The 10219-nt window shown below is 40.5% G+C and overlaps 1 protein-coding gene across 3 annotated transcripts in view; it reads left to right on the top strand.

The window, feature by feature from the left end:
- The first annotated feature begins 687 nt into the window (after window positions 1-687).
- The window catches only part of setd4 (SET domain containing 4), a 50444-nt gene continuing 40912 nt past the window's right edge, over window positions 688-10219 (top strand). For 2 of the 3 annotated variants that reach the window (XR_010975775.1, XM_068040038.1), the window contains exons 1-5: window positions 707-1164; window positions 2356-2451; window positions 3694-3731; window positions 4212-4300; window positions 9381-9810. Coding sequence is in view for 2 of the 3 variants with exons in the window: in XM_068040038.1 (XP_067896139.1) it covers window positions 1068-1164; window positions 2356-2451; window positions 3694-3731; window positions 4212-4300; window positions 9381-9810 (750 nt within the window). In the remaining variant the exon portion in view is untranslated. Of the gene's footprint in view, window positions 1165-2355; window positions 2452-3693; window positions 3732-4211; window positions 4301-9380; window positions 9811-10219 lie in introns of all 3 variants that reach the window. The other variant, XM_068040037.1, reaches the window with a different exon arrangement.

Here is a 10219-nt window from a genome sequence, read left to right as displayed (position 1 = left end):
CTGGGCCCCAAGCTCTGGAATTCTCTCCCTAAACCTCTCCATCTCTTTCCTCTTTTAAGACACTCCTTAAAACCTACCTCTTGGACCAAGCTTTTGGATATCTGACTTTATGTGGCTCGGTGTCATATTTTCTTTTAATAATGCTCCTGTGAAGCGACTTGGAACGTTCTATTGCATTAAAGGTGCTATATAAATTTAAGTCAACAACAAAAAACAAGAAATGCTGGAATCACTCAGCAGGTCTGGCAGCATCTGTGGAAAGAGAAGCAGAGTTAACGTTTCGGGTCAGTGACCCTTCTTCGGAACTGACAAATATTAGAAAAGTCACAGATTATAAACAATTGAGGTGGGGGTGGGGCAAGAGATAACAAAGGAGAAGGTGCAGATTGGACCAGGCCACATAGCTGACCAAAAGGTCACAGAGAACAGGCAAACAATATGTTAATGGTGTGTTGAAAGACAAAGCATTAGTACAGATTAGGTGTGAATAAATTTAAATTGTTGGTGTTGTTGATTGAAGGATATTGTCCAGGACATAAGGGAAAAACGCCCCAGTTTTTTGAATTAGTGCCATAGGATCTACTCCCAATCTCGCACATTTTACTGTTCATCTTCTGAAACAGACATGTAAAGTTCCTGGAGATGTTAAAACAAAGGGCAAGTTCCTTCCTGCACCCTTAAAGAGTGGCGCCATCTGGTGGCAAAACCGCTCCTGGAGCACAAACCCGGAGCTGGGCAGAGAAACAAACTGGGATCGGTGTCAATCTCAGGGGGTAGGACATTTCTGCTGCTGGTCGGAGCTTCCGCATTTGGTTACCTAGCTGCAAAAAATGTTTCTGTTTGTTGCATTTACTGTGTTCAGTTTGAAAGCTGACAGGTTAATAGCCTAAGGACGAGGCGTATCAAACACACACAACGGGTTTGAATTATTGCTGCAGACTTGTTTGCAAAGTCATTTTCTTTCAAACAAATCCACAGTTTTTTTTATTTAAAAAGGGTTGAAAATTAAATGCCCGGAGAGGACAGGCTGCTATTTGTATCGGTGCAAATTGTGCTTCTGCACTTCAATGATGGCCAAAAGGAAAGGTCGGACTTACAGAAGAAGGAAGCGGAAAGGTTGCGTGAGCCAGGAGTGCAGAGGAACACGTGCGGTGAAGACTGGAGGTAAAGCCCAGGCGGGATTGACAGCTGTCAATCAAAGTGCCCCCCCGGGATCTGTCGCGCGTGGGGTATGGGAGGCTGCAGTTTTACTTGCTGGCTTGGCACATGAGAAGAGCATGGGACTGGGCAGCTCTGCGGCCTGCAACCAACTCTCTTTATTGTGGGCCTTTCCTGAGCTTTGGGCTGGATTAGGATCGCCACCTATTGGCAAGTCCCAAACCAAATAGAAATCAGTCCAAGTATATAATACTGCATTGAACAACCAATATCAGGATGATACCCACCCTCCTCCCCTGGAGAGAGGGACCACTGGATAATGACCTTGATTTTTTTTGTCCATCCCTTCTCCCTAACTCAAGTATTGCAGCAAATTGTAATTGCCTTTATCACTGCTTTGACAGAGGTGAGTTAACTCGGCATAGTTTAGAGATCAAATTTAAAACTGGTGTATTAAAAAATCTTAGTGCGAAGGAGAGAGGCAGCATGGAGTGCCTGCCAGCTGCACAAGGCTTCCTACAAATTGACATTTGCACATTGGTAGTAAGGTTTAATAAAAGCAAAATACTGCAGATGCTGGAAATCTGAAACAAAAACAAGAAATGCTGGATTCACTCAGCAGGTCTGGCAGCATCTGTGGAAAGAGAAGCAGAGTTAACGTTTCGGGTCAGTGACCCTTCTTCGGAACTCAAGTTTAAACTAAGGTTTAAATTGGTTGGCAACATGGTTTGCCTGAACCCTTTTCACCCAAGGAGGAAATGAGAGATTTGGATAATATTGCTCCTTGACCCTGATGTTTCTATTGAAGTTAAGTTCCAGTCTGCCCTAATCCTGCAGGTAGTTAGATGATCTGAACCAGTGTTCCTACTGCTGAATGCTATTTAGTGATGCCCTATTAGAAAATGTCTGTACCTAAATGTCTTGCAACATTGAGTTCAGGCTGGCTGATGTGCTGCACCCCTATTTTGATACAGGCCAGGTTTCTGAATGAAGAATGGACCTGTTGTGTGGAATCATCTCCGTGTGTTACTACCTTCAACAGAGGAAGGGCAAACAAGAAATATGCTTTGCCACTTGGGAGGAAATGCACATTTGTGTTCAATATTAATTTAACTTTAGCCAGATCAATAAGTTTGATGTAGACTAATAAATGTATTAACATTTAAGAATGTAATTAAGTCTGTCAATTTTGCACAGCCAACATTAGTCATGAGTCGGATTATGTACAGCTGAGGAAGTGGCTTAAAAAGAAGGGCTTCAATGACTTCTATTTGGTGCCAGCAAGCTTTCCAGGTACGTGATTTCCTCTGCTTTTCTTTGTCTCGCCTTCCCACCTTCCTGCTATATTTAAAGGGGCACTGAATACATCAGAGGGAGGGGGACAAGCTACAACAGCTGTAGATCATGACAGCATTACCTGGAAGCAAAATTGTATTTTTTGCAATGCAACAGGGTAATTTGCTATTTAAATGCGCAATGGTCTATTAAATAATAGACAATAACAAATTAGGCTTATCTACTATAAAGACTAGATTCATATGTTTGGAATTCAATCTGATTTCATTATTCATCTGCAGTCTGGTTTGACCCTGGAATAACAGTGAAGGACAATTGAATGCTTGCCTGTACAGCCTGGTGAAAAGTTAGCAACCTGTTTCTTGAGACTAGTGAAATAAACAGCAAAAATTAAATCAGTTTTGAAACAGCCTCTGTACCTATAGAACTTGTAGCACTTTCAAAGACAGTTGGTATCAGCTGTCCCTCCCCATTATTCATTCATATATTTTTTTTAAAAATCATTTCAAAATGTACACTTTACAGAGTCACAGATTGGTCGAGGCTCATTGACAGATACCAGCGCAAGTGAGAATTTCAGTACGGGGGTTGATGAGTGCCACATTTAAATGTCAGCATGGCTCAGTGGTCCCACTCTCATCTCTGAATAACAAGGTTGTCCAGAAAGTAATACATTGGATTTGAATCTCTTTGAGATATCATTGGGGATAGGATAAGGTGCTACATAGTTGTAACTTGTTCTTTCCTTTCCAATATGCTCTGTAACTTTATTAATATTTCGCTGATAATTTGCTTTGTCTGCTAATAGCTTGTCCACAAAGTCTATAGGAGTTCTTTTTTCAACCTTCTTTTGTTTTGGACTCAGGTTAAAAACTGGCACACTCCTGAGGACCGCCAACTCCTGAAAGACAGCCTAAATAAGGAAAACAGTGCTATTGTTGCTGGTATTTTTATTCATTAGTGTCCAGCAGGAGAATTAACAGTACTAAGTCAACATGTACACAAATCTGATGATTTTTGTAGACCCCTAGTGGCTCAGGACCCTGGGTTATTTCACACAGAATTACTTGTATATTCATGATGGTGTTCTTTTGAGGTTTGAAAGACGCAGTGCAAATTTAGGTGGTTGTTGGTTATCTGTATATGAGGAAATTAAACAATAATGTATATTTTTCTAATAAACCATTCTGTGACCATTGCAGGCGATCGAGAGTAATTGTGTCCTTTTTCCTTGTTCAGATATTGGCAGAGGACTAATGACGACTAAAACTCTCCAGGTATTCATGTAGTTAATTCCATTAATTCCTTTTTTCAACAGATTACTTTCCTCCTCCTTCTCTGCCACCTTTGTTCTTCAAATGCTATAGCTACCCACCTTAAAGTGGCTTGCTGTTGAGTTTGCTCTTCCTTTCTTTTGCAGCTCCCCTGACACTACTCAATATCACCAGTGAATGAGAGTGAATTAACTGTGTGATTGGGCTGCTCTGTTGCCCTAAGAGTGGCTGTAGAATGGTGCAGAGAAAATTCTGAAGAGGTTACTTGGTTCATTCTTTGTGTGGGCGAGAGTTTTGTATGCAATATTTTTAACATATATTTTCATATTGGAGGAAAGAAACTGTGGCAGATTTATAGTTTTAAGTTAGAGTCCAGAAGCTCTTTGCTGTTTGGTTTTGCCCCAGGCCTAGTTCAACTTATTGAAGAAACATCATAGCAAGTATAAATAACCTAAACCCACTTTACTCTTCTTTCTCATTTAGCCAGGAGATCTTGTTATTGAATTACCTGAGAAGTGTCTGCTCACCACCAATACAGTCCTGAAGAGTTATCTGGGTGAATACATTGAAAGGTAAGTTGTGCCCAATGGTGCTGGATTCTGTTGCATTATTCCAGTGGGGACGTCTTAATGTAAAAAGCAAATGATTTAATGGAGGCTGAGCATAATCAGATAAAGATAGGGGAAATGCAAATACCTTATTCATGAAAAGGTTCGTCTAAAAAAAAACATTGGAGGGTGGGGGCAGGGTTTGAAGACCACAGGTCACATCCCCACTTTAATCCTTGTGCCTCGAGACCAGTGCACTGGTCAAGTACACAAATAATATTTTTCCTGACTTCAATTTCATCTTTTATCTACATCCCAAGGGAATTCATTTGAGAATTCCAACAAGAATTATAACTTGGAAGAGGGGTTGGAGGAAGCTTAGAATTTAGGAGTCTTGTGTTGGACACTGCTTGGATGGGGGAGTGAAAGAAAATGTCTTTAGCTTGTTCTAGCTCTGAGGGGTTACTCTTGAGAATGAAGCTGGGTTCAGACACAATTGTTGCAGGGTTTTAATGGGCATCTTAGAGTTGAGTAAAATTCTCCAATGAAGAATGATTAACTCTAATGACCAAATCATAAAGTAGGAACCAACAACACGTCTGAGCTGTAGAACCACAAGAAACCCAGTGAATGTGACGCAACACTTTACTTGTGGCTAGATGCCCTTGAGTGTTCTCTCCCTTTGTATTCCGATGCCAGCCATTTGATTTATTTTTGGCTGAATCGGGTGAAAGTCTTGCTGTAGTTCAATTTTATAATCTTAAAAAAATCAGTTGAAAAGTGAAAAGGTTATCTTTGTCCAGTGAAGCTCAATCTGCAGTTCACCACTGATGTTCCTAAATCATTTTATTTTTCCAGATTGGATAGACTTAATGGGCTAAAGAGTTTCAATAAAAATCCTCAACTTTCTTTTGAAACACAAGGAAATGGGACAAAAGCAATAGTCTTCCATAGAGCTGGCACAGATGTGATGAGCCAAGTGGCTGCCTTCTGTGCTGCAAAATAATTCTATAAATTACCTAATGGGCTATCATTTGCTGTAGGAGTGTATCCTCGGTATGTGCCGTTAGACCTCCGCTTGCACATTTAGGTTTTAAATCTTTTGTGTAGCAAGTTGCTGAAAGTTGATAATGTCGTAGTAAGAGAAACAACGTCTGGCACCTGAGCGAACAGGGCAAGCAACTGTGTATCTCCTTCACCAATCAGATTGAAGGATTGAGAAATAAACAGCACAAGGACTCAGAAGGAAGTGTAAATTAGAGCGGATGAATTCAATGTTGAATCAGGTACAGAAAGAGGAATAAAGAGAGGGAAAGAAAGTGGATTAATAGAGAAAGTGAAGAGACAAAAAATAGTTTTAAAATTTACATTTTAATTGTACATTTTAAATATATTCAACAACAATTAAAACCTGAAGAAATGAGACTCCTCACTTATGATGGTTAGCTGGAGAGATTGACTGGCAGTAATTAACACTTATCACATGGTTAAAAGGTTACTTATACTGAAATGGATAAGACTTCACTTTCTGTGGAGATTTTAGTTTCTATCTGCCGCACAAACGCAGCAACTTCACACCATTCAGTCCATTTCAGTGATGGAGTAGACAGTGAAATGCTGTTTTACTGAAGCCAATGGTGGAGTGGCATAACTCGGACAACAACTTTTGGAATTCCACGTATCTGCTCTCACCTGAAGTTTCTGTAGCATTAGTGCATAAATAACGGAAAGTGCCGTTAGCTTTGCTGTTATTTGACAGAAAATTTTGGGTCATTGTTTTACTGTTTGAATGTATGTTAGTTTACTGGGTTGTACAGCCTGCATCACACTAAGCCTTTTGATTAATAGAGGCTGCCAATGTTGTGGTAAGGAATTATTGTAGATTTAACAAAATTGATCCAGTAACAAATAGAACTTGCAACATGGAACCAGGCCATTCAGCCCAGCCATTCCATGTTGGTGGTTACCTTCCACATATTTACACACCCTGTTCCCAAATCCCTTCAACCCTTTCATTCACCTATCCAATCTAATCTTGAACGTTAATATAGTTTCTTCCTCAAACCATTAACTGTGAAAGCAAATTCTACAGCCTCCCAACTCTGTGCATTTAAAAAAAATGTTTCTTCTGCTTGTTCTAAGTCTCAAATTTAATCTTGTATTTATGGGCCCTTGTTCTTGATGCCTCAACTACTGGGAACAGTCTGCTTCTATGTACCCTGTCCCAATCTTTCGTAATTTTAAACACTTCGATCATATTCTCATGTAATTTGCGTTGTTGTTACAAAGCCATGATTTTTCTAGTCTTTGCTCCCTGGTATGAGTAAATACATTCTAGTGAAATTGCATTGTACCCTCTCTAAAGCCTCAATATCCTTCCTATGATATGGAGCTCAATACTGCACATAGAGCTCGACTGAAGTTTCAATATGCTTTTATACAAGCTCATTATCTCTCTGCTTTTATATTCACTACATATTGTGAAAAAGACATAGAATTCTTTTAGTTGTTTTTACAGCCTTATCAACCTGAAGTGCAGCCATTACTGTCCTGTACTCCACCTGCCTCTGCTGTTGTACAGCACTGAGCCTGTTTACATTCTGAGTATAATTGCTGCCGATATTGAATTCCACTGGTTATTATTTAGCTCATTCCCCCATCTCCTCAATATCCCTTTTTAGCTTCCTTTGCTTTTGAAGAACAATTAACTAAAGCTCCAATTTTGGTAAAATCTGCATATTTCAACAACACTCCCTCAAGATCTAGATCCAAAATTCATACACTCCAAAACATTGATATATATGCTTTCAATTGTTCTGGAAAAATGGCCTTGGCTCCTGCATTCTGCTTTTTCCTCTCTTAAACAATCTTTAATCCAGTTTGCTATTCTCCCTGTAATTCCATACCCCTTAATCTTCTCTGGTAGTTTCCCATATGGTGCCTTACCTAAAGATTTCAAAAAGTTTATGTACGCTCCATCCACTGTGTTACGACCAAGGCGGGAGGAGTGCATTGTCTTTTCTAGTTCCACTTCTTCACGGGTCACAACATATATTTAAATGTTTGCCCAGTTACCGATGCGGTCAATCACATATTCAGACCAAAATACACCGACTAATTTCTTTTATAAACAACAAATTATCAGTTTATTATCAAACAAGACTTATCCAGAAATGAAGCAAAGCATTAACACACAGATTGAAAATATGGAAGTTCCCTTTTTTAATTCTACACACACACACACCCACACACGCTGAAAAAAATATAGAAATTCTGTCTGCTGAGGTCTGTTACAAACAAAAGACAAAGAGAAATAGTTTGGCCAAATACTTGCTAATTCTTGAAGAAAAAAGAGAAGACATGGAAGGAATTCAGTTGTCCTTTTGGTCTGGTGTCTGGGTATACGGAGACGGGTCACTGGGATCTGTTCTAAAGCAGTTCTTTTCAGGCGGCGTTGAGAATTATTCTGGCAGATTTTTCCAACTTCTCAGGAGAGATGCAGCACCAGGGATTTTAGCTCTCCCACACTGGATCTTTGCAGGGTTTCTTGAAAGAGGTGAGCTGGGTGGTTTCTTTTTCCTTGGCAGGCAAAACACTAACTGTCTTCAAAACAGTTCACACCCCAACTGAAAAAACAATCTCCAAACTACAAACAGAAAGTCAACCAACTGACCTCCATCAACCTTGACATGTGGCTTCTCTGTAAACATCTTCCCCAGGTCACCAAGTTTTCTGTTGTTTATTTATTTTTTTTATTTTTTATTTTATTTAGAGATACAGCACTGAAACAGGCCCTTCGGCCCACCGAGTCTGTGCCGACCATCAACCACCCATTTATACTAATCCTACACTAATCCCATATTCCCACCACATCCCCACCTGTCCCTATATTCCCCTACCACCTACCTATACTGAGCTTAAAGCACATGATTTCCAGCACAGATTGTTTTCAAACAACATCTCAGTGTCCTTTCAGTGAACTGTCAACAACAAAACAAAGTCCAGCATTTATAAAATCTTCAGCCTTCCAATGAATCCATCTCCACAATTTTTAAATACGAGTTCTCAAAAAAAAGAGGCACTTTCATAACAACTGCATGTTTCTGATTTACTATTTGTTACCTCCTGAAAAAATTCTGAACGTGTCAAGCAGAATTATCTCTTTTGAAATCTGTGCTGGCTACATCTAACTGTTGTATGCAGTTACTGGGCCACAGGACCGTTTAAACTTCAGGCACAGGGGAGTTTTTGGTGATACTGAGGGAGTGCTGCACTATTGAAGGTGTTGTTTTTTGGATTAAACCAAGGCTGTCCTCATAGGTGGATGTAAAAGATCCCATGGGACTTTCAAAGAAAAGCAGAGGAGTTCTCCCTGGTGTCCTGGCTAATATTTATCTCTCAAACAATATTATGTAAAAAAAACAGTTTATCAGGTCATTCTAACATTGCAGTTGTGGCACCTTGCTGTGTGCAATTTGGGTACTGTGTTTCCTCCATTACGACAGTGACTATACTTCAAAAATACTTTTTAAAAAATTAGTTCCTGGGATGTGGCCAACCTGGCTAGACCAGCATTTATTGTCCATCCCTAATTGCTCTTGAGAAGGTGGTGTTGAGCTGCCTTCTTGAACCGCTGCAGTCCATGTGGGGTAGGTATACCTACTGTGCTGTTAGGAAGGGAGCACCAGGGTTTTGACCCAGCGACAGTGAAGGAACGGCGATTATCGTTCCAAGTCAGGATGGTGTATGGCTCTTAGGGGAACTTGCAGGTGGTGGTGTTCCCATGCATCTGCTGCCCTTGTCCTTCTAGGTGGTAGAGGTCGCGGGTTTGGAAGGTTCTGTTGAAGGAGCCTTGGTGAGTTGCTACAGTGCGTCTTGTAGATGGTACACACTGCTGCCACTGTGCGTCGGGGTGGTGAAGGGAGTGAATGTTTGTGGATGGGGTGCCAATCAAGCGGGCTGCTTTATCCTGGATGGTGTCGAGCTTCTTGAGTGCTGTTGGCTGTAACATTGGCTGTAATTGGCTGTAAGCACATTGGGACATCCTGACACATGAAAGGCACTGTATAAGTACATGTTTAAAATTTTGATTTATTGTTTCCAGGTGGAAGCCTAGTTTGTCTCCCCTTCAAGCCTTGTGTACTTTTCTTATTGCTGAAAGACATTTCGGGAGCCGGTCTCCATGGAAGCCCTATATCGATGTCTTACCAAGGACGTACACGTGCCCAGTTTATTTAGCAGAGGGAGTAATAGATCTGTTTCCCGACCCTCTGGTTAAGAAGATTCAGGAGCAAAAGAATGCGGTTCAGGAACTGTACCTTACTTCAAAATGCTTCTTCAATTCGTTGCAGCCCTTATTTTCTGAGCACGTAGAGAACATTTTTACTTATGATGCATTCCGCTGGGCTTGGTGCAGTATCAATACCAGGACAGTTTATATGGAGCTTGGGCAAAGTGAGTTCTTTTCCCGAGAGCCTGATGTATATGCCTTGGCACCATACTTAGACTTGCTGAATCACAGCCCTTCCGCTCAGGTAAGAAGACAGTTCACATAAACAAAAGGCAGGTGTGCTTAAATTAAAATACATCGTCAAGCAGGCAGTGCTTATCGCTGTACAAAAGTTCCTGACAAATATTATACATTAATGGTTAATACCAATAATGGTGATTGCTCTGAAATTCAGCTGATTTAAATTATCTTCAAAAAATACATAAATCTTCCCTCTCATTTCCCCACACCACCATCACTATCCCATGCTGGAAACATGGTTTACATTTTTGGCATGATGTAATGCTAATTTATATTTCACTGTTGTGAATGACCTCCTCAAATCCTGTATTGCTGCTAACCTCTATCCTATACAAACGTAGGGTTAGGGAGGAAAGTGGAGATGTTTCCACAAACAGATCAGCCACGATCTTGTAGAATGGCAGAGCAAACAC

This window comes from Heterodontus francisci, chromosome 10, assembly GCF_036365525.1.
Source record: "Heterodontus francisci isolate sHetFra1 chromosome 10, sHetFra1.hap1, whole genome shotgun sequence".
Taxonomy (NCBI): Eukaryota; Metazoa; Chordata; class Chondrichthyes; order Heterodontiformes; family Heterodontidae; genus Heterodontus; species Heterodontus francisci.
This window is presented reverse-complemented; position numbering and strand designations above follow the sequence as displayed.